Source organism: Rattus norvegicus, chromosome 20 (genome assembly GCF_021556685.1).
Source record: "Rattus norvegicus strain SHRSP/BbbUtx chromosome 20, alternate assembly SHRSP_T2T, whole genome shotgun sequence".
Classification (NCBI taxonomy): domain Eukaryota; kingdom Metazoa; phylum Chordata; class Mammalia; order Rodentia; family Muridae; genus Rattus; species Rattus norvegicus.
Window position 1 is genome coordinate 14,913,137 of NC_141553.1, and position 23,941 is coordinate 14,937,077.

Here is a 23,941-nt window from a genome sequence, read left to right on the forward strand (position 1 = left end):
CCCCACATGTGGCCCATACATATACAGCCACCAAACTAGATAAGATGGTGAAGCAAAGAAGTGCAGGCCGACCGGAACCAGATGTAGATCTCTCCTGAGAGTCCCAGCCAGAATATGGCAAATACATAGGCGAATGCCAGCAGCAAACCACTGAACTGAGAACGGGAACCCTGTTGAAGGACTCAGAGAAAGGACTGAAAGAGCTTGAAGGGGCTCAAGACCCCATAAGAACAACAATGCCAACCAACCAGAGCTTCCAGGGACTAAGCCACTACCCACAGACTCTACATGGACTGACCCTGGACTCCAACCTCATAGGTAGCAATGAATATCCTAGTAAGAGCACCAGTGGAAGGGGAAGCCCTTGGTCCTGCCAAGACTGAACCCCCAATGAATGGGATTGTTGGGGGGAAGGCGGTATTGAGGGGAGGATGGGGAGGGGAACATCCATATCGAAGGGGAGGGGCAGGGGCTAGGGGAATGTTGGCCTGAAAACCGGGAAAGGGAATAACAATTGAAATGTAAATAAGAAATACTCAGTTTAATAAAGATGGAGAAAAAAAAGAGACATAATAACTTTAAAACAGTTGTTCTGTTGTTTGTTCTGTTAGGTGTGTGTGTATGTGTGTGTGTGGGGGGGGGTGTGTGTGCATGTGGGTGTATGTATGTGCATATGAATATGCATATAAAGCTGTCAAAATCATGATCTGATTTTAGTTCTTGCATGCCTTTTTATGTGTCCCACATATGCCTGACCTACATCACGGTCCCCAAGGTCAAAGATGTAAAGACAAGTATCATTGTCCTTACCTGTAGTTACCTTGAATTTCAGGAATAGATAACCCTTGCTAGGTAAGTCAACTGTAAATTGAGGAAAAGGATCTTTGTTCGTGAGGCTGGACCATGGAGCAAGAGGAACCATATTATAGGAACCAGGTTCCTCCTCTCAAACTTCTTTGGCTCATAACTGGGAAGGTGACTTGACCGGCACTGATTCATTATGTGTGCTTACTGCCTCTGCTTGAAATCTTCCTCTATTTAAGCCTAAAACTCTTGTCAGTACTCTGAGGATGGAGTTGGTCTCTGACCCCCTTTCGTTGGTTCCTCTTCTCAACTTGGTCACACTAATGAAAACGCCTCTCTCTGCTTTGAGTATGTCTACTTGCTGTTGAGCCTAAACTACTAGGTCAAGCTGTTGGACCAGGGCTGTTGCTCTAAAACTCAGGCAACAGTAATGGTGAAATTTATCTTTGTCTAGTTAATGGGATGCCCCAACCCCCAACAATCAAGAACCAGTAGGTTCAGCTGCTTTTAAAATCTGATCAAAATAAAGTATTTCACTGAGTTGAAAAAATAAAATGTCCACTACTCACCTGCCTTAAGGAGTAAAATAAATGAACATCAATCCAGCAGGTATATTAAATCTTTAGGAAATTATAAAATGTCAGCTATGTTATTGGAGACTATTGAGTTTTTTTTTTTTTTTTTTTTTTTTTTTTTTTTTTTTTTTTTTTGTCACTAAAGCAATAGAAGTAAGACTGAGTCACATGCTCAGAAAACACACACCTGACTGTTCTGGGGTTTCTGTTGTCAGTGCAATGAGTCATACCTACAAAGAGCCAAGGCTTCTTTCTCGGGGAAAAAGGGAGGCAGCTTTTATTGATTTGCTGGCATAGGTTAATGGAAAAGTATTATCTTGTCTGAATGGCTTCAGATGCTTAAGTTGTTATAGCCGGTGAGAGATTAGGAAGGCAGTAGTTTTGCCTTAAGGAATGGTCAACATGTTTGCACACAGCCTGAAAGGAATTTGACCCAGAGGTTCAGACAACAAAGGAAAACAGATATGTCAAGTGTTTCCATCTAGATCCAGGCATTATTGGGCATCCAGAGGGGAACTAACAGGCCCATTTGGCTTTTCTCTTGGTAACCTTGAATGTATAATTCATATCCAAATGTTTTTCTCTGATACCTGAGACTGTAGATGGTTTTTGTATATGTTAGGCAAGTGTTCTACCACTGAGCTCCATCCAAACCTGCAGACTAAGTATGGTTGATACCTATTCATAAATTACGAAGACTTCATGTCACTTAGAAGAAAATAATGGTGATCTTGTGAGATTCAAACTTTAAAGACAAAGACCGCCTTAGGGAAACACCAGGTGGCTGGGACTTTAACACTCTGTCCAAAGAATTTAGGATAACATCCTGTTCCAGGAAATGAGCTAGGCCCTTAGCAGTCCCCCATCCGTGTGCCAAAGATATCTCACCATGATGAATGTAAGGGTCAATGTGTGTCATCAAGGACCAACTCATGCTGTGGCCAAAGGCTGTCCTCCACAAGTGTATAAAAGGTGTGTGCTTTTGTTACTGAGGGTCATCTCTGCCCCAATTGCAGAATGAGTCCAGTGCATTGAATCAATAAACCTCTTGCATTGCTCTCTGTCTCCATGTTTTCATGAGTGGGACCCCTGGATGTTGGTTGATTGGGTCCTACAATCTATCCCATAGTTTGTGTAGTCTAGACAGTTGCTTCGATTTTCCATTTTTAGAAATGATACTTTACTTCTGTGCATTATTTAATGGATTTCAGGCCCATGCACAGTTTTGTGTGTATTAAGTTGGGTTAGTTAGTCTCCAAGGGGCAGGTGTCTTTCTGATCACAGAGGTATACAGATCCCATTGTATAGTTTACGTCTCTATTAATAGATTACTTGTGCTGTTTTTTTTTTGAAACAGGATATAAGTTTGAAAAATACTTTAGTTCAATAAACAATCTTAACTTGCTTCTTAATTTAAACATGAACTAACATAGAGAAAGCTTAGAAGATGGAGCTGGTGAGGTAGTTTAGGAGAGGGATATTTCAGTGTGTGAACAAGGCTCAGAGTGACAACACACACAATTATTAACTACAGTAATTAGGGAAATTTTAAGGAGCAAGAAAATAACATCTTTCGTCTTTATATTCGGGTTCTGTCTGCAAGGATCAGTGAGGAGACCATTTCATGCATTGCTAATCTCTTAAATAATTTTTATTATTTATCCATTGGTACTAAGAATCAGATCCAGGGCATTATGCATGCTAGGCAAGCATCTACCCCTGAACAAAATTATCATTAAGTTTTTGATACTGAGAGAACTGAGACAGGCTGACTCCATGACAGGCTTCAGACTAAGAGTTCAGGAATTCAGGAGACTAGGCGTAGATCTCTGTTTCCCAGAATTGGGCAAGTCCAAACAGGTCAATTACAGGCCAGGGGCAGCCAATCAGAAGCTGCCCTGCCACGTGGACTAACTCAAGAACGATGAGTCAGCAACAGTTTCCAGGCTTCCTCAGCAAGTTTCTAGACCCTCACTCCACCCCAGCAACAGTTCTGGAATGTCCCCAGAGCCCTAGCCAATCCCAAAGACTCCCATACCTCCAGAGACCTATCAAGATAAAGGTCACCTACCCCTCCCAGGAACTCCCCTACTCTGCTTTAAAATGGGCCTGGGAGCTCATCTGGATATCCAGTCTTTATCTTGGTAAATGGTAGATGACCCCACCCCCACTTCCCACCCCCACATACTGGACTTCTGCAGAATGAAATGCTCTTTGCTTTTGAAGACTGTATCATTCTTTGGTGAATCACAGACACTTACAAAACAGGATCCCTCTAAAGAGTTTGGGCTATCCTTGAACTACTTATGTAGCCCGGGTTACTCTTAAGCTCATTTTCCAAGGTTTCTAACCACCATTCCTGGTTAAGAAGATGCATAAACGAATGCTTCACTCCTTTAAAAGGGGAACAAGAATACCCTTGGCAGAGAATAGAGAGGCAAAGTTTAGAAGAGAGGCAGAAGGAACACCCATTCAGAGCCTGCCCCACATGTGGCCCATGCATATACAGTCACCAAACTAGATTAGATGGATGAAGCAAAGAAGTGCAGGCTGACAGGAACCGGATGTAGATCTCTCCTGAGAGACACACCCAGAATATGGCAAATACATAGGCGAATGCCAGCAGCAAACTACGGAACTGAGAATGGGATCCCTGTTGAAGGAATCAGAGAAAGGACTGGAAGAGCTTGAAGGGGTTCGAGACCCCATATGAACAACAATGGCAACCAACCAGAGCTTCCAGGGATTAAGCCACTACCCAAAGACTATACATAGACTGACCCTTGGCTCCAACCTCATAGGTAGCAATGAATAGCCTAGTAAGGGTACCAGTGGAAGGGGAAGCCCTTGGTCCCTGACTGAACCCCCCAGTGAACATGATTGTTGGGGGGAGGGCGGCAATGGGGGGAGGATGGGGAGGGGAACACCCATATAGAAGGGGATGGGGGGATTAAGGGGATGTTGGCCCGGAAACCGGGAAGGGGAATAATAATCGAAATGTAAATAAGAAATACTCAAGTTAATAAAGATAAAAAAAATTAAAAAAAGAAGATGCATAAAATGTTTGAGATAGAAATGCTATACATGAAACTGCATTATTTTAAACTGGTCTCCATATTTGAAATTAATGAATTATTAATAAGATGTCTAGAACTACAGCCCTGTGCACATAAGACATCCACATACCTAGTATTGCTATGGTGAAGACTATACTACATGACAAGCTTCAATTTTGTTACTTGTGCTATGTGAAGAATGTTTTTGTAAATCAGTCGATAACAAATAGTCATTAGCACGATTTGTCACAAACCTTCTGTTTGAAATGAGAAAAAGCCACGGAAATGAAACATATTATAAGCTTTGCGCCCTAAAGCAGAACCATAAAATGAAATCAATAGCATTGAGCTGTTTTATCACCAGTTTAAGCTTATCTTAATTGCTCTGTCATTTATTCCAGATTGAAGGCCTAGTTAGCTGAATCAAAATACGATGACATGTTTGTAGAGAGGTTTGCTATTTCTCTTCGACATTTAAAGATAATTATAATTTTATAATAAAGCAAAAAAAAATTTCCACTTCGGTTAAGGAGTCACATAAATCCATCTCGGCTATAAAGTTTCATGTTCATGCTTTTACACTACATAAAAATAAAGCATGTGGATATCACTGTGGCAGAAATACGGTCAGATTTCTACAACAGGCCTTGTGGTTACCAGCTCTGGAGAGATGCTCTGAGATACATATCATTTTATTCTGTGAACTCAGGAGTAACTGAGCTGGTATAGAGAGAAACAGCACACAAGAAGCTAAAGAGGTGTCAGTACTCAAGACAGTCTATTAGAAATACTGATGCTCCCACATTCAAAATTATTTGATCAAAGGTAGTGTTGAACATGGGGGCTGAGTAAAGAAGTGTGGATTCTGGTGATAGCACTTGCTACGGCTCCATCTGTAATACTGCCAGTGTGGCGAGGGAAGAGTGGAACTTCTCTGATGGCTATCTAGTCCTGGGGTAGTTGACTACTGTGATGTTCATTGGTAGCTGTCAGCTTGACACTCAAACCTTTCACAATGTGGCCTTAACTTTCCAGATTCACTCCTGCATTAAAAAAATACTCAATGGGTATATTTATTCACACCATCTTTTAGGCTATTGGTGTATATCAGTTTTCTTTTTATTGGGGATCAGTTCCAGGACCTCATGCCTGCTAGAGATTAGAGAACACTAATTCAACATACCACTCAATGTTAGTAATTCTAACAAAAAGTTTCCATGAATGGGGCTTAGTACATTATGACTTTTCTCACTATATTTACAGTCATACTAAAAATGGACTCAGAACTGGGACACAGGTTATAGTATTTGAAGAATACTCTTTCATTTACATTTTATATCAATTAAAGATGTCCTTTAACAATTTCAAACATGTAGGTAGTACATTCTAAGCACCCCATCTCGCAATGCCCTACTCAAAGCATACTTTTAGTTTCACTGTCCTTTCTAATATTGGGACTTAAAATATTTCTTTCTGGTTTATAAGAGCTTCAAGATGACACAATTAAAAGGACAATGTTTAAGACCTGAAAGTATGGAACCATGAGAAGTAAATTATGGGAGAATATTTCGTGGTGATTGAGACATGAATCCCACTACTCAAGAAACAAAAGCAAGGCTTCAGAGGCAGCGTCTTCTAGATAAAAAGAATTCTGTAGTGCAAGGAAGTATTCATGGGGGAAAGGGTGGACTGCAGGTTGCCAAATTACCTGACAATGTACCATTTGAATATATTGAGTAGAAAAAAAAATAAGAACAATCCAAAAGGTGATCGAATGGCATAGTAAATGACCAGTACAACATAGATAATTACAAATAGCTCAGCTATCCGAAATAAAATCAAAATAATAGATGTCGTCTCATTCTGGGCAGAATCATAACTATCAAAAAGCCAAACATAGTACCTGCCTCTCTAGAGGTGGAGAAAAGACACTTCTATTGTAAAATACGTTTTAGAAAGAAGAAGAAAAAATTCTCCTACACTGGTAGTAATGTGACGTTGCAGAATCATTTTGAAAAGCATCATGGAATATCCTGTCAAATTAAAATTAGACTAACCATAGAATAAACCATGCTACTTCTTGGTACAAATCCAGGAAATAAAATCAGTAACTAGAGGGACAGCCACAGACAAAGCCATGCTCTCAAATAGCTAAGCTATGAACTCAGTCATCATGTTATCAATGGAATAAACAGATATTGCCATGTAGACGTGGAATGGAGAACTGTTCACCCCAAGCAAGAATGAAATTTTATTTGCCGTTAAGTGCACAGACATGGGGGAAATGACTGCTCCCAGAAAGATGAGTACCACAGTCTTTCTCATCTGTAGAAGCTAAAAAACATCGACGTCCACATAAGGACAAGATTTTTATTGAGTCTCATACTATATAATTAATAATACATGTCAGTCGAAAATATAGCATAATTATTTATTAGGAGGTATACTTTAAAATGGATTCAAATATTTACTTTGATATATTAATCAAGTCTCCTTTTAAACCAACTTTTTTTTAAATTAATTTATCCATTCCTTTTGGTTCATTAGTAGCAAATTAATAGCAAAAATACTAAATTTTAAAAATTTTACTTATTATCTATATTTTGTGTATGTGTGTGGCCATGAGGGATCCACGGGCACAACTGTGGAGCTCAATGGATAACTTGCAGGAGGAGGCTCTCTCCTTTCACAATGCAGTATTCAGGGGCCAGATTCTGACTGGCAGGTGCCTTGCCCCACTGAGACATCTCACTCTGTGACACAAAGGGTAAGTTGAATCCATGTTCTCAGACTTCATATTTGGCTTTAATAATCTCTCACTGATTTTGGAGCAAGAACTTTTACACTCCAAGGCTTTACCCATTGCATATTCCCAGGCCTTCTGTTGTATAATGTTGGGCATCTACATGGGTCAGGATGTGGTTGGGTGAACCCCTACATCCCACCATGGTAACAGCAGTTGCTCCGTCATTTTACCTCTAGATTTTATCTACTATATCTCACATGTGTGCTCACCACCCAGCAAATATAGAAAACACTATTTCTAGTGTCGTGTCCAGCATTGGACTTAGATGCAAGGAATCTGTAGTCCACATTCCTTCTTTTATGAAGATGAGTGTTCTTTCGGAAAGAATTGAAATTGAGCTTCATAATTTTGTTTTGTTTCATATAAAACCTCTTGTGATTTCATTCCTGACATTTTTATTTCTTCCTGTGAGTATGAGCTTTGACAGGAGTCAACCCTGCTTTAATACCTATAAAATCTATTATATTTACATTAAATTTATTACAGATCTCTTCAGATTTTCAGTGTCTTAGTTCTATTATTACAACTTCTGAGGAAACATTACTTTTCATACCTTTAGTATCTCTTTACTGTGTTTGGAATTGCTCTTATAACTTTCTCTAGTTTATTCAAGATGCAGTGCAAAGGTTGGACTGTTTGATCATCTACGCTGGTGGTGGACTCTTCTGAATGATGTAAAGTTTGCCCATGGACTGCCACCACTCTTATGGTATAGGTTTTACATTGTCAATAGTTGTGCATCTCCTTTGTCTCTTTCTTTAACCAAAGGGAACTTGAAGGCAGCAATTTGGATAAGTAAATTTCTGTGTCCTGAAATGCTGTTACACTCACTGCCTGGTGAATGGCAGGCAGTTAATGAACAACCACCAGGTCAAAGAATGCAATAGCATTCAGGGACTGGACAGTGGTCAGGACATGTGGTGGCCTGAGTCTAATGTCTACTGGGACAAAGGAAAGGGCATACTATACTATGACTACTGGGATCCATTGTCATCTTTCCTGTATTTGTTTTAGCAGTGGGATTATAAGCTATTAAGTTATATTAATAAAGCTTATTTTTACTTTGTTTATAAAATATGTTCTTTAAATATGCCTTATAATTATCTGGATTTTTGATTCACTACTTTGTATATTTATTATATTTGTACTAAAGAGTATCAACAAAAAGTAAATAAATAATAAGTTTACCAGTTAAGGAGATTATCTATCTATCTATTTATCTATCTATCTATCTATCTATCTATCTATCTATCTATCTATCTATCTACCTTCTGTCTATCTACCTACCTATGTATCATTTATCATCTATCTTTCTCTATATGTAGGTAGAGTATTCTGAACAGAAACTCTGGAAAAAGGTAGGCAGGTTGAATTCCATGGCAGTTTATAAAGAGCTTCAATAGAGTTTCACCGACGGTGTGATGTTTGTTCTCTTGCTGTTGGGCTGAGACACGACTGAACACAGCCCTAACAGAAAATGCACAAGAGTGATAATTCATTCTTTAATTAAATTTTTGGTTTTTTTGTTTTGTTTTGTTTTGTTTTGCTATTTTTGGAAACAAGGTCTCAAATGACATATTTTTAAAAAAAATTCTTGATTTCATCCTTCTGCTGCTGTTCTAGAGTCTCCCCACTTTTGCCTTAGCCTCCCCTTGGTGATCTAGTCTCTCCTCTTGAATGTCATTAAATCAATCCTTGGGCTCTGCCTCCTTTTGCTGACCCAGAGTCTTCCCAGGTCTTCCCTGGGACCCTTTTTAGGTGTTCCTTCTAAAAAGGTTTAAGGTTTTCATTGATATAAATCTTTATATATTGATACAAAATTCTAAATTAATTTTGGTACTCTTAGTTGGCTAGACATTGTACCTATGCAACTCATTTACAAATACTAGGCTTAGACTCTGTCCTTTTTTTTTCTTTTGGTTCTTTTTTCCAGAGCTGGGGACTGAACCCAGGGCCTTGTGCTTCCTAGGCAAGCGCTCTACCACTGAGCTAAATCCCCAACCCCAGACTCTGTCCTTTTAATAGATGCTATTACAAACTGTTTAGGATGATTAAGTAAACGCAAGTTAATAGCCAGATAGTGAAACTCATGATTGTATTAGATTCTAATTTAGTTAATTACAATAAAGTGTTTTCAAGATTGTTGATATAGTAATTAGCTAAAAATAATCGATATTTAACAGTTAAGTTATGCTTTATGTAGATAGATGGTCTTCAAAAGTGTCAGAGATATACCGAATGTGGCATTTAATGTTATTTCATTAATAATAGATCTTTTGACTATAAGACATGTATGCTCAGACATGTGTGCTACTGACAGTACCCCCATTCCACTTCGAGAAAGGAACTGAACATCAATACCTCCATGTGGAGTTGCTTCAATTGTGGCAAGCCAGTCACAGAACAAGAAATGCCCTAACTTTATCTGCAGGCAGAATGCTGTTCAAAAAAGGACAAATGGACGATGAATAGCTTACTGCCAAGCTCTGCCAAGACAGGGTAAGCTAGTCCTTCATAACTCCAGTTTTACTTAAGATCTATCAGATGTTCTGGGCCAGAAGGCTGAAGACAGATGCTTCAACATTATAAGGAAAATTGGGGACTGTCCAGGCAGTCTGATGCCTCTGCCAATTGTTTATGTTTTGGAAGCTGTGCTTTTGTGCTTCATGCACATTCAGGTAATATTTAACTTCTCAAATCTCTAGCGGGGTTGAAGGCTAGTCATAATCTTACAGTTGAACTTAAGCTGTTTAGCATTAAAGACGATGTTATAGATGCAAAAGGATGGTTTCCAGATGGTAATATATGTAAAACATGACTGAGGTACAGAATTGTAAACTCATTAACTTTGGATAGATGATAGAATACTTTATCTTAATTGACAAGTATGATGGGCTGGACATTATAAGTATATATCATACCTTATAGTTTATATAATTGTTATAATTGCATTCAATTTATATATGAGAGAAAAGAGCCTTTTATTGGATTAAAAGGAGGAATTGTTGAAGTTTTGCCTTTTACTGCCTATTTTAATACTATGTGCTGGTCCCCAAGACCTGGAGTCTGTACATAGCCTCTGTGACTGGGCCCCAAGTTAATTCTAATTGGTGAATAAAGATGCTGACAGCTAATAGCTGGGCAGAAGAGACATAGGTGGGGTTGAGGTTTCTCAGGCTTGTGAGGGAAAGCACCACAAAGAGGAGGAGAAAAAAGCTGCTATGGAATAGAAGAAGAACATTCAGGAGAGGAGAAAGGAGAATGTTGTGGGCCAAGAGAACAGGACCCAGAGGGCTGCCTTGTTGGAGTTGAGAGCAGCCCAGATAGAACACAGTAAACACAGTGAATGATGGCTTGGGGTTATTAAGGGGAAGGTAGATTTTAACTACATAGAGGGTAGACATCTGCCCAGCTATTTTGCTGCCTAAGGAATATTAAAAAAATAAGGCTGTACATGTCTTTAATCTGGGAACATAAATGGTCTAAGTGGGGAAGAAACAATGTCTGGATTATTTTTTTAATATTTATTACTATATACCACATATGGCTCAACTGCTCCAAAGACTCACTACTAGAGCAGAACTGAAGTAGGCAATCTCTATCCTCTTTCCTGTCCTCAATTCTGTTCTCTGGAGATTTGCTCTTAGTAGGGCTTTAGCTGCTTGAAGGAACCCCTCTTCCCATTCTATTTTCATCCTCTATAAACTTGGCTTCTTGGTCCAGATCTAAAACCTCCCTAGTTCTTTCCCACAATCCCTTTAAACCTTTCCTGCTACCCCTTCTCCATTCCTTTGAGACTCCCTGTCATCCTGCAGAAAGCCTCTCTACTAGGGATGGCACAGATAATATCTTGGCTGTGACCTAGATCTAAAATCTACCAAGAACTATACATGCCATGCTGAGACTCAGGGATTGCAGGTACCACACTTGGATAGGACTTAGAGGGGCCAACAGTAACCAAACAGAAGAATATCACTCAACAAAGAGAAAGCCAGATATCCACACCCAAAACAATGTAGAGGTCACAATTCTAGATGCATAATTCCCACAACAAAAACAAAAAACCATGAACAACCAACAATACACCCCTTTCAAATGTAAGCAAATCTATTATAATGGCCCTAGTTCTTCTATTCTCCTTCTATAAGCAAGTTAGCTGAAGAAAAGGACAACAGATTCAAAATAGCAATTACCAATATACTTAAAGACTTTAAATGATATGAATAAATGCCTTAATAAAGATCATAAGATATAAACAATAAGTTGAATGGAATATTAAAAAAAATCAAAATTAAAGTGGAATTTAACAAATAAATAGACTCATTAAAGAAAACTCAAATTGAAATAAAACTGGAAATGAAAAAACTCAGAACACTAAACAAAAACATAAGATGTAAGCCCCACTAACATACTAAAAGACAAGACAGAAAAAATGGGCAGCTCAGTCGAATTAAATGTTAAACCAAAAAAAGAAAAAAAATTCCAGGCACAAACCAGTTAGGAAATCTGACACAATATGAAAAGACAAAAACAAACAAATAAACAGATAAACTATGATAGAGAAGGAAGAAGAAGCCTAGAAAAGGAACAGAAAACATTTAAACAAAATCATGAAAGAAAAAAATTCCCTAGTTGAAAGAAATGATAAAGAGATGCCTATCAATGTGCAAGAAGCATACAGAATACCAAATAGGCAGGTCTAGAAAAGGAACTCCCCATAGCACATAATAATCAAGACATCTGAGGTACAGAACAAGGAAAGGATATTAAAAGCCTCAAGGGAAAATGACCAAGTCACATATACAGGCATCCCCATAAGAATAATATAGAATAATATAGAATAATATATAGCTTTCAATGGAGACTCTAAAAGCCACAGGGTTTGAATAGATGTTCAACATTCGTGCAGGGATCACTGATGCCAGTTCTGACTACTATACCCAGTAAAACTATCAATCACAATTGATGGGAGAAAACAACAATAGAACAGCAACAACAATAACAAAAAAACCACCACCACCACCACCAACGACAACAAAAGCAAACAATAAAACCAACCCACCAACCAACCAAGCAAACAAAAATTTAAGCAAACTCTGTCCATCAATCTGTCTCTAGAGAAGGGACTAGGTTCTAGAAGGAAAACTTAAGAGTCTGAAGAGAAGGTTAATTACATCCAGAGGGCACAAAGAATAGATAACCGAGAACAGTTCATCAAATAGAGAAAAACTGTCCACCTGAACAACACAACATAAACAATTAATCAACATTGCTAATTAATAACTCAATTTTAATGGTCTCAATTCCCCAATTAAAAAACACACAGAGACAAGTTTTATTAGAAAATAAGACCTATCTTTCTGCTGCATCTAGGAAACACATCTTACAGACACTACTTTAAGGTAAAAGAACAAAAAAAAGTATTCAAAGAAAACCAAAAAGCAAACAAGCATAGATAAATTAAAAATAAAAAAACAAAACTATACTTCTAACCAAAACTAATCAGAAGAGATAGGAAGGGCATTACATTTTGTTGATTTGGGGAGATGTAGTCACACAGTTATAATTAAGATCTAAGAGTCTTTATTATGAAATCAAGTTCACAAAACCAACCATACCCATGGTGAGATTCTACGAGCCCCAATGCCTTATTAGAACTTTGTGACTGGGGAGAGCTAGAAAGCCACATATTCAGGGCCAAATTATCTTGGGCTAATTTCATTTCCTTCGAAAGTCTCTCTACTCAATCCTGTGTCTCACTTAACATCTTTTGGACCCTGTTAAACATAATAACTTGTTAATAGATCACTAGCTTTCCAGAGCTAATTATGACATCAGGTAACCTCTGAGACCCATAGCAGACATTTACCTGACTTAATGTAAGCTACATGTTGGCAGTATCCATTAGTGTATTTGGTAAATGCATATATATATGAATATGTATATATATACATATATATATATTACAAAAATATTATATAATCACTACCACAATGGAATGTATCTTTCTGAATGACTTAAGTTTATGTTTCAGGGTGTGGTCATTCATTCTTTGTGAAGAACTTGAGTCTATGTTTTGGGATATAGTCATACTTTTTCTGTGTCAAGAGTAAAATAGCAGTTATTGTCTTTGAGGTCAGAGTGGTTTTAGGTTGGTATTATCTATAAGAAGCAATGTGGAGATATTTAAAAACAGATTGCTATGTTTCTGATGACGCTTTAGAGTGTTGTGATGGGAGGTAGCTGGAGTTGTAGAAGAGACTGCTACACATGTTAGCATTCTTTCATTGCGATGGTCTCATAAGAGTTAGATGTTGAATTATTCCCAACTTTAATCCTAGCACTGAAAAACATTAGACCATACTGCCTTAAACTTTAATGTTGAATCTATGAGATGAACTCTATAACTGCCTAATTTAATTTTCATTCACATGTTAAATCTATTTATAGAACAGTTATAAAATTCACATTGAAAGTTATTTTATGAACAATCACTCAATAAAAAGTCACAATAAAGTACAACTTCAGTGCATTAGATTCTTGCTTTTATTAATATGATGTGCGATAGAGTTAAAATCCATAGAGTAGCTAATTTTGTAGCAGAGTAATAGCGTTAGACAATTAATTAATTAACCTCAATTTACATAATGGGCTACTTATTTGCATAGCTAATGGACTAGGAATTGATTACAGGCCATTAACAGTTATTAATAAGTGGAACAATGTTGGAAATGCACGTGTCCTCATTTTAAGCAGAAGGCAAAGGTTAGTCATGAAATGTTAATAACAATATTCAAATAACTAAGCAGTGAACAAATGCACACATGCTTTTAGGCTGCATGCATTTCTGAGGTGTAATTCATGAGTCTGTTAGCAGGTCTCATCACTGCATCCCCATCAGGGCATATACGTGGGCACCACATAAACTTCTATTACTTTCCATTTACACATACACTACAGGGAAGGGATAACCTGTGTTATGTTTATGTAGAGAACTTATCTTTCTATTCTGAAAATCATAGATAGTCCTTGGAAAGGCAAGATCTTGTATTTTGAGCATGCCACAATTTGTTTCTTTTAAAGCTATTTGTTTCAACAAAAAGTGGTAATTAACAATTTTCAAATAACTCTTCCTATTTGTTGCGTTTACAAGTTACATAATACCTTTCTTTCAGAACATTTTGTGTATGTTTTAGTCAGTAAGTTATATGATACCGTTCTTTCCTAACATTTTTATCTATTTAACCAAATAAGTTTGTAGTCAAAGGATTCTTCTACCTTTCTCCAAATATGTAAATGCTTACAATTTACTAATTTTTTTTTATTACGTTCGTTTAATTTGTTGGATGTGTTCATTGAGGGTTTGGCACAGCAATGAGGAATCATAGGACAACTTGCAGACATCTTCTCAACCGTGGGTCCTTTTGGGCTGACAGCAATTGCCCTTTCTTGCTAAGCCACCTCACTGACTCCTTTCAGGATTTGAAGGCTGAGGAGATGGCTCAGGGCATAAAAGCTCTTACAGAGGACCCAGTTCTAGTTTCCCAGATCCCATGCTGGCTCACAGTCACCCCTCGTTCCAGTCCCTGAGGCTCTGACACCTCCTTGCTTCTTCATGAACATGGCATTGCACAGAGACATTCAGGGAGACACCAATACACATAAATGGTTTAAAAATGTTTAAAATCTGGGGGAAGTGGTCTACTGTTTTGAGACCATTTAAATATGGCAATGAAATATTATGTTTGAGGAGAACTGGATACCTTTAATTTTAAATGCATTATGTGGCCTGAATTTTCAAATGACTTAGATGTATCTTTAGGAGCAACTGTTTAGACACCCACACCAGTCTGGTAGTTTATAGTAAATCAAAGTCTTCTGTGGTGACAGTCAGTGTCACAAGACTCATGACCCAATGTGTCACAAGACTCACGACTCATTGTGTTTGCATAGCATGGCTCCCATTTTTCTCACCCTGGCCCTTCCTTAGCACCAGTCTCTCTCTCTCTCTCTCTCTCTCTCTCTCTCTCTCTCTCTCTCTGGCTAAGATTTCCTCTGTCTCTTTCCCTTTCCCTATCCCTATCTAGAGACGTTGATGAAACGTTACGCCCCACTTTGATGTTGAAATATGGTTTCAAGGTAAAAGGTGACTATCTTAGATCAGTGGGTCTCAGCCTCACTCATGCTCTAACCCTTTTACAGCTCCTCATGTTGTGGTGACCCTCAGCCATAAAATTATTTTCATTGCTTCCTCATAAGTGTAAGTTTGCCACTGTTATGAATCACAATGTAAGTATCTGATATGCGGGACATCTGATAGACCACCCCTGGAAAAGGCTCACTCAATCTCCACAGGGTCTGGGTTCATAGGTTGAACTGTTTTAGATACTTTATTGCACAACAGGATAAATAAAAAGCTTTATTGACTTAGTGGGAAAAAGTATTACACCTGAGGACTTATTGTAATTCTGGTAACATCTCCCAGCATCTCTGTCAGTCCTTTCTATAACCTGACTTCAGCTTGCTCTTCCGTGGGAGCGATGTCACTCTGACAGGTCAAAGAAATATTGCAGCATTCACCATTCCAGCTGTATCGTTTCTATTTATGTACTGACTGTCACGTCAGACCATCTCTGAAACTAATTTTTAAAAGTGGGACAGTCATTTTATCGTCACATAGAAATGCATGGAAAATAAGCAGGATGCTATATGAAAATTATTATTAATTACTAGTTTAGAAAATATACGTTTATTTAGCTTGTTCCCTTATTTCTCTTCCTCTTCCTCTCTCCTTCTCCCTCTCTCCCTCTCTCCCTCTCTCTCCCTTTCTCCCTCTCTCTCCCTCTCTCCCTCTCTCCCTCTCTTTCCCTCCCTCTTCCTCTCTCTCTTTCTCTCTCTCTCTTGTATATACATTGGACACACACACACACACACATATATATACATATATATATATGTATGTATGTATATATACATATATATGTATATGTATATATACATATATATGTATATGTATATGTATATGTATATGTATATATATATATATATATATATATATATATATATATATATATATATATATACCAGCCACAGGACAATCTTCAGCGGTTGATTCCTTCCTTCCACCATATCTGGGTGGGGGTGGGGGAAAAACTGGGATCCTGGGATCAATTTCAGGTCTAGATGAAGCTTTACCCCCAGTTCTCATGGAGGCACTGCTTAGTCTCCATCCATCCATTGTCCATCCATTGCAGTACTGTTTGCCACGGACACAGGCTTTCGAAGGGAGATGCAAAAGTTTACTGACGAACTTGCACACACGAAGATAGCAATAACGGTGTTTTATAGATCATCTACAAACAGTACGTTGTTGCCTCATCCCCAGTTGTGCTGTGAGATCTGTTAAGATGGATGGGTGTTCCTCTCCAGCAACCTAAGAGGTTCCTAGAGTCTCGAGGGATGGCTTCATTTTATAATCTGTATTTCACTCTCAGGAAAGCAAAACCACCACGAAGTACTGCCAAACTCCTAAGCAATGTAACTTACTTTTTGAAGGGACTCGGAGATTGGCGAGGACCACTTCCAGAGAATCTGCTTGCACCCGGAGCACATAGCTAGTCCTTGTCTCGTAATCCAGTGGGGAATTCACATAGATGACGCCAGTGACATTGTTGATTCCAAATTTATCTGGAATCCAGCATACGACACATTAGTTTCTTCACATGGTAAGGAGCTATTTCTTTTTAAAGCTATTGTGTTTTCAAAGGCACTAGAAACATCCAAAAGAATAGTCAAGCTTAAAAGATGATAGGATTCCAGTATCTGGAAACACATTACTAATACTGGGATTACCAAGCTGTGTTCCCTGAATGGTGTGTTTAGAAGTTTTGGTTATGTGTTATTTGAGACTCTTCCAGGATGCAGGTGCTTAGCTGGTGGTCTTCCTGTCACTGTGGTAATAGATGGCCCTACTTTAGAAGGATACTTCTTTTTCTTCTTTTTCAGAAGTTTTTTTTTTTTTTTTTTTTTTTTTTTGCATTTTGCTTAGCTGGGCATTTGATTTTTAACCTTACCACACATCTAATCCTGTAGTTTTGGTGCTTGGCTAAGAACATTGAAGATCATGTTTGTGATTTAGCTCCTAGGTTACTTTTATAAACTGCTTTATCATTATGAACATTTAAAAACACATTGCCCTTGTCTCTGTTTTTTTTTTAAGCTGGTATGTAAGAATTTTAAATGGAAAGAAGGGCACATGTTTGTTTGCATGGTATCCCACCTCTTCCTTCCCCATATCCTCCCCGATCCATCTCTGTAGTAATAATGACCATGACTTGAAATTTTCTACATACATGCCTAACATTGTCCCCATGCATGCTTAACAGTCATTGTTCATCTGTTGATTGTCTGTTTAATTCTAAGACTATAAAGAACACGCTTGTGTCTTTTCTCCACACTCCAAGGACCTGGGAGAGTCATTATCACATAAGCAACACTCATTTGCAGAATGCGTAAATGGATAAAGTATAAGAAATGGTCACTGTGGTGGGAGCTGTTGATAAACGCAGGCTTGTTGCTACCTACCATCCCAAGGTCAGGGCAAGCATCAGAGCACACTGAGAAGTTACAGCTCTTTTAGATTTGGAAGCAGTGAGGAAAGCAGGTTCCACTGCATTCAGAAAGGAGGTGCAACAGCACAGGAATAGCAAAGAGGGTAAAAAACCAGTCAGTCAGTGAGTGCTTCCCAGAGAGGCAGCCATTCCAGTGAGAGGTGGTCACGGAAACACTCCAGACAGTCTCGGGACTGTTATTTCAGACTGCCAAGTAGCATCTAAGATCACTTTTAAATTAAATACTCAAAATAAACTAACGTATTAAATATTAATTAAACATTCTCAGCCGCCCATAATATCCCAGTCCGCCCAGGGTCTCAGAAGAGAAAGCAGAGGACGGCAGCTGAAATGAGAACCAGAGAGTGGGAGATGCTATTGTTCCTAGAATCCAGCAAATGGCTACCGTTATAGAAGCAGCTGGGAGACAAAACTCAAAATTCCTGTTAATTGATTTGGCTGTTTGGGCTGTTGTATTATATAACATCTCTGTCTGTCAGTGCCGGCAAGTCTCTTTTGTCATTTATACTTAGGTAAGATCCTAAAGCTTCCTTGGGATTGGTCTGACGTGAGGTAAGCCTTGTTCCACACAGAGGGGAGAGTCTAGAAAATCATTAGTATCTCTTGCAGTCAAAAGAACAACTCATTCAATTTGAAGAAATGTCACAGAAATATCACCAACAAAGGGACGATAAAAGCCTCTATAATTGAATATTAATCATCAGCTGGGACACACAATGACTTTAACTAACACATCTGGACTATTAATCAAGTCATCAATTACGTTGAAAATGGTCAGAATTGAATTAGGATAGAAGGAGTAATAGCTCGATCAAAAACTCATCTGATTCTACCTCTACTGGGTTTTGGAGAAAACAAAGGCAAAATCCACTACCTACCGTCCTCATTTCCTGCCACAATGGAGTACACGATGCTCTGATTGATGGCGGCAGCAGAAATGACGCCTACTACAGTCCCTCTGGCAGCAAGCTCGCTCACAGGAGGAGGTCTGCAGGGTTAAAAAGAGTGTTCATTTCCTTCCTTTGCTTTTTTCCTTCCTTTCTTTCTTCCCTTTTTATTCCTTCCTTCCTTCCTTATTTCTACCCCTCCATCCTTCCCTCTTTCTCTTTTCCTTTCTTCCTATCTATTTCAGTGCAACATTTATTTTTAAGAGTGAAATGGGAAATACGCAGCAATCTATCCCCAAATCCACGGACAAAAGGTAATACTTGTATAAATTTTAGAAGACTTTCTTCCAGTTTTTCAATCCCTGAAGCACCCCACACAAATTATCTCATAGGAAGCTCATCCCATTGGTTACATTGACAGGATTCTACTTCAATGGTCTTTGAAAGCCAGATGTTAAAAACGACAGTTCTATTTCCAACATTTAGAAGGTTTCAATCAAGTGTGATTTGTATATGTGGACCAACTTCAGACTTGTTGATTCCTTGCAATCAATGTTTCTTGACAAGGTTTGGTTTTTTGGGGGCATTTCTTGCATAGTATGTGCATATGGGTGTATAAGTGTTTGTAGGTACATGGGTACATGCATATGCACATAGGTATGAATGTTCCTGTGTATAAATACATGCACATGCAGGTGTGAAGGCATGTATGTATGAGTGTCTATGTGTATGCATATGTGTGTATAGTACAAATAAGTGTGTATATGAGTGTTCATATGGGTGGAGGGCATACATGCATGTGCAGGTGTGTATGCATGTATGTATGAGTATCTATGTGTATACATATGTGTGTATAGTACAAATAAATGTGTATATGAGTATTCATATATGTATGGGGCATGCATGCATGTGCAGGTGTGCATGTATATGTGTGCACTTGTCTTCTTCTATCACAAGTCACATTAATTTTTGAGAGAGACTTTCACTGAACCTAGACAGACCAATATGGGTAAACTGACTACTCAGAGGACTGTTCTCTCTCCCTTCCCAGCACTGGGATTATGGACACGTACTTCTTTGTCCGGCTTTACATGGGTTGCAGAGACTCCTATCTCATTTGTCTATGACTAGTTTTCAAAGCTTGCTCCAAGTTCATAGAAAATATGAGAGGAAGGTAAAGGATTTCCCTATACCTTCTGTTGTTCCCAATGCATGGTTTCCCTAACTCATAGGATGAGTTAGGATGTGAGGTGATGTCACCACAATTTATGGGGAGACACTAATAGATATGGTGACCTCAATTCTGCTGTTGGATAGTCTATGGTGCTGGGCAACTATTCAAGTACAAGGGTCCTGGGATTTTTATTCATGATTTAGCTCTTTATCCTCCAAAGTGATCTCTGACAATCACTCATCTTCCTACTGTGCCTACTGCCCTGTCTGTCCAGAGGGTCATTTTGTTGGGATCGCGTGACGTGTTGTTTTTCAGACTGGCAGCTTTGGCATGGCAACTGTGTACCCACTTCATGTTTCACACCTCCTCTCCTGTAATCCTGACTGTCCACAGTTTACTTTCAGAAATAAAGACTCTCAGGTGTGTATGAGCCTTGGTCACTACGCATAACGCTACCTTGAGTTTTCTCACTCAGGCATTTGTGCGTCGTACATAGCTAACTCATTTGGCAGCATGGCTCATGGATCCTGTGGCAAGAGTGGGTGCAATTTCAACAGAACCCCAGGAATTGTTTCTCACATTCCCTTCAACAGGATGGGGGTCCTTCTGGCCTTGAATCCTTGCAAACATTAGGAATTTTGACCTAATGGACTTGGATTATTTATTTATTTATTTATTTATTATTTCATGACATTTTAATGATAGCTTTGAATTTAATAATATAATGTATATCATATTGCAGATATGTTTATTTGAATAACATGATTATCTGGTACTTTCAAGAAAACGTCATGCTAAAAGTCCAGCATTAGCAAATTATGTTCACGATTGTGGAAGTTCTCTAAAAATAACATACCACATACATTATTAAAATAAACATAATATCTTATTACATGCTGTCCAATGTATCTTTTGAACTGAAGACAATGAATAGGTGGAGCCGATGTGCTAGCCTAGCTTGCAGAGATAAAATGTCGCTCTTGGTCTATCAGACTTCAGGATATAGGCTCTGAATGGCTTCTAATCCTTCTACATGGTATGGTACAGTTCTGAATTGTGACTCAGTAAGTGACTAGAACCCACAACGAAAGTTGTACTTACCTCTAATTCACTTATTTTATTTAACTTTATGATTTATGCTCCCACTGTTTGTCTGTTGCTTTATTTTTGAACCCTTGCTTCTGTGGTTACGATACGATGCTGTTTACCGTAATGAGGCGAAGCTAACATTAACTTCATGAACTTGTGCAGTTCCACACAGTTCATGATTCACAAGTCACTGCACCATCTAGCCTCACTGTGTTTGACATTGTCAACACCGATGGCAAATGCAATATGAATGTGTTACTGGTTTTGTTATACAAGAGCGTCCTATGGCCATTTCTCCCACTTGCCACTTGTTTTTCAATATTTGTCCTTTCTGTAACAACCTTCATTTTCTCTCCACATTCTTGGTATTGTATTGGTCAATTATGTCATGCTTTTTCTGATACATCCTATATCAGATTAGGAAGTATAAATATAGTCTGGGGCACAGATATAAATCTATCCCTATATATAGATTTATATCTCCGTATCCCTTGATTTTACATATATACGAATGTGTGTGTGTGTGTGTGTGTATCCTTTGAATATTTTTCTCCAATTGCTCACTTCTTATGCACGATTAACTGCTGTGTAAATCTAAAAGGATCTAAGCAACACTTCAGCACTTAATGTTTGTCTCTGTGATCACCTCATATTCAATAATTGGCCAAGGATAAGAGCCATTTATATGATTTTGATAGGAAGTGTGTAGTAAATATCTATTTAGTTTTAATTCACTTATTTACTCCCATCCATTTCTCCAATCTCCTCTGTGCTTTGTGCAGTATTGGTTCGTTTGTAGCCATCTAAGTCTAACAAGAGCTGCCTCGCCACTGAGGATGGATGAAAAAGCCTATCATTCTTCTCTAGCCAACTGGGCTATGACTCAGAGCTCAGCGTTTCTGTACGCTACACAATAGGAAAGGCCAATGGAAGTCTGCTATAACTTTTAGAAAAATAAAGTATCATTTGTTTGCTAGATTTCAGTAAGTGAAATGAGACAAAAGTTTCTGATAATATGAATTCCAATGAAAACAGACTCTCAACATTTGAATTGTATTATAACTGCGTCTACACCTGTCCTACCAAGCACATTTCGCTTCTTGGAATTTTATGTTGTAGCTCTTTTATCTATGATTTTTATCAATTACATTTATTAATTTTAATGCTGTTATACTAGAGAAAGAAAGTCATATTAAGCTGATATTTCTAAAGTAAGATACTATTAAAAAAATACAACCCATAAGTAACTAATCTACACACTGCCACAGTATTGGTTCAGTGGAATGGAAAGGTCCTGACCTTCAAATGACACTAATGACCAATTTAAACAAGAACAGCACTCTTCTAAACAAAGTCCTGAGGTTGGATTTGATCTTTGATGATTTTGATAAATTTGTTGTATTTAATCTCATAAAAGAAAATAAAGACACTTGTTTGAACTCTCTTGCTTAATGAGTGACCATCTAGAACTGAACTTGGACAGGCTTAAAAGGAAGTACACACATAGAGAGAGAAAAAGAGACAAACAGAGAGATGGACAAAGAGGCAGACAGAGAGACAGACAGAATCTGAACATGATTGTCAACCATCTCCTCCTGGCATTCCTCCTCTTGTACTTTCCTCTCCTCCTCCATGAGGTTCATGCACCATTAATTTCTTACCAGAATAACATCACAGTCACCTCAGAGATTGAGTAACATAACTTGAAGCATAACTCCATTCAGTAGGTACTCTTGATTGTACCCTTTGCTTGATAGAATGACATCATGGAGTAGACCATATGGCGGGAGGTTGGGAGTTATGTCTTCACTACAGCCAATAGAACTTATTGACAATATCCTTCCCTAGACTGAATGATACCAGCTACCATGGGGAGTGCTTAACATGGCAACAACCTAAAAGTGATGTTTAAATATCAGCCCCTAATGAACCTAAGTCCCAAGGTCTAATACCTCCACATCTTAGCATGATTCTCTGAGCATTGAAGTGTATCCAAGCTCACATGTTCACTGGTGAGTTATGTGAGCCTCAGAAGAGACTCTATCACTAGTCAACACTTGAAGTAACACTGTGAGAGGTCATAGAACAGGCCAGTGCTAGTCCATGTCTGGATTCCTGACTGCTGAGTTTTCCATATATCGAGGGTGTTGTTCTTAACACTTTCAGTTCATTGTGGTAGGATCATGCCGTGGCAGATACTCAAAGACTAGAACAGTGAGCTGTTTGTTTGTGACATCATATCACATGCTATTTTTATAAGTCAAACATAAGAAAACATATTAGTCATACTATGGGATGAGTTTTTCAAAACCAGAGATTTTTTTATAGATATTCATGGTGTTCAGATTGAGTTTTTATCTTTACTACTATATGTGGTAAGCTAACTACTATGCTTTTGTCACTGGTCAGTTTTGTTATAAGTACAAGGTTTGTGTACATAATCAAACATCTGGAACTAGTGTCCTGGCATTAACATTTAGGAATAGAATCCACACTTGAGAAAAACATACTGTGTTCATTTTTGCTACTTTGACTGAATAATCAGGATAGAAGTAATTAATACATGAAAAAAAATCAATGACATAATTTATAATGGAATTTATATCCTACGCATGCCAATAGTGCATATAAACTTCTCCTTGGTTAAATGTGTAAAACTAATTTACTTCTAGACAAATATCAGCTCATTAACCTTTGTCTTAATTGTTCTAGCAGCGCGCGTCTCTCTACCAGAACAAACACTGCTATAAAAATTCAATTTTCTCCTGCTAGAATTGAGTAGACCTCCATGATAAGTGAACATTAGATTAAACATTTTTCAATTCTTCTCTGTTTATTTGCAGACATGCCCATTTTATTATTGTGCTATGCACTGGAAAAATATCTGTTATATCATTTGACAAATTGCATTCTCTCTCT

The 23,941-nt window shown here is 38.1% G+C and overlaps 1 protein-coding gene across 6 annotated transcripts in view; it reads right to left on the minus strand.

Annotated features, from left to right (window-relative positions):
- Positions 1-23,941, minus strand: part of Pcdh15 (protocadherin related 15) — an 827,095-nt gene that overhangs the window by 142,015 nt on the left and 661,139 nt on the right. For all 6 annotated transcript variants that reach the window (XM_087598371.1, XM_087598373.1, XM_087598372.1 and 3 more), the window contains 2 exons: positions 18,751-18,860; positions 16,788-16,928 (listed from right to left, as the gene is read on the minus strand). In XM_087598371.1, the coding sequence (XP_087454497.1) occupies positions 16,788-16,928; positions 18,751-18,860 (251 nt within the window). The remainder of the gene's footprint in view (positions 1-16,787; positions 16,929-18,750; positions 18,861-23,941) is intronic.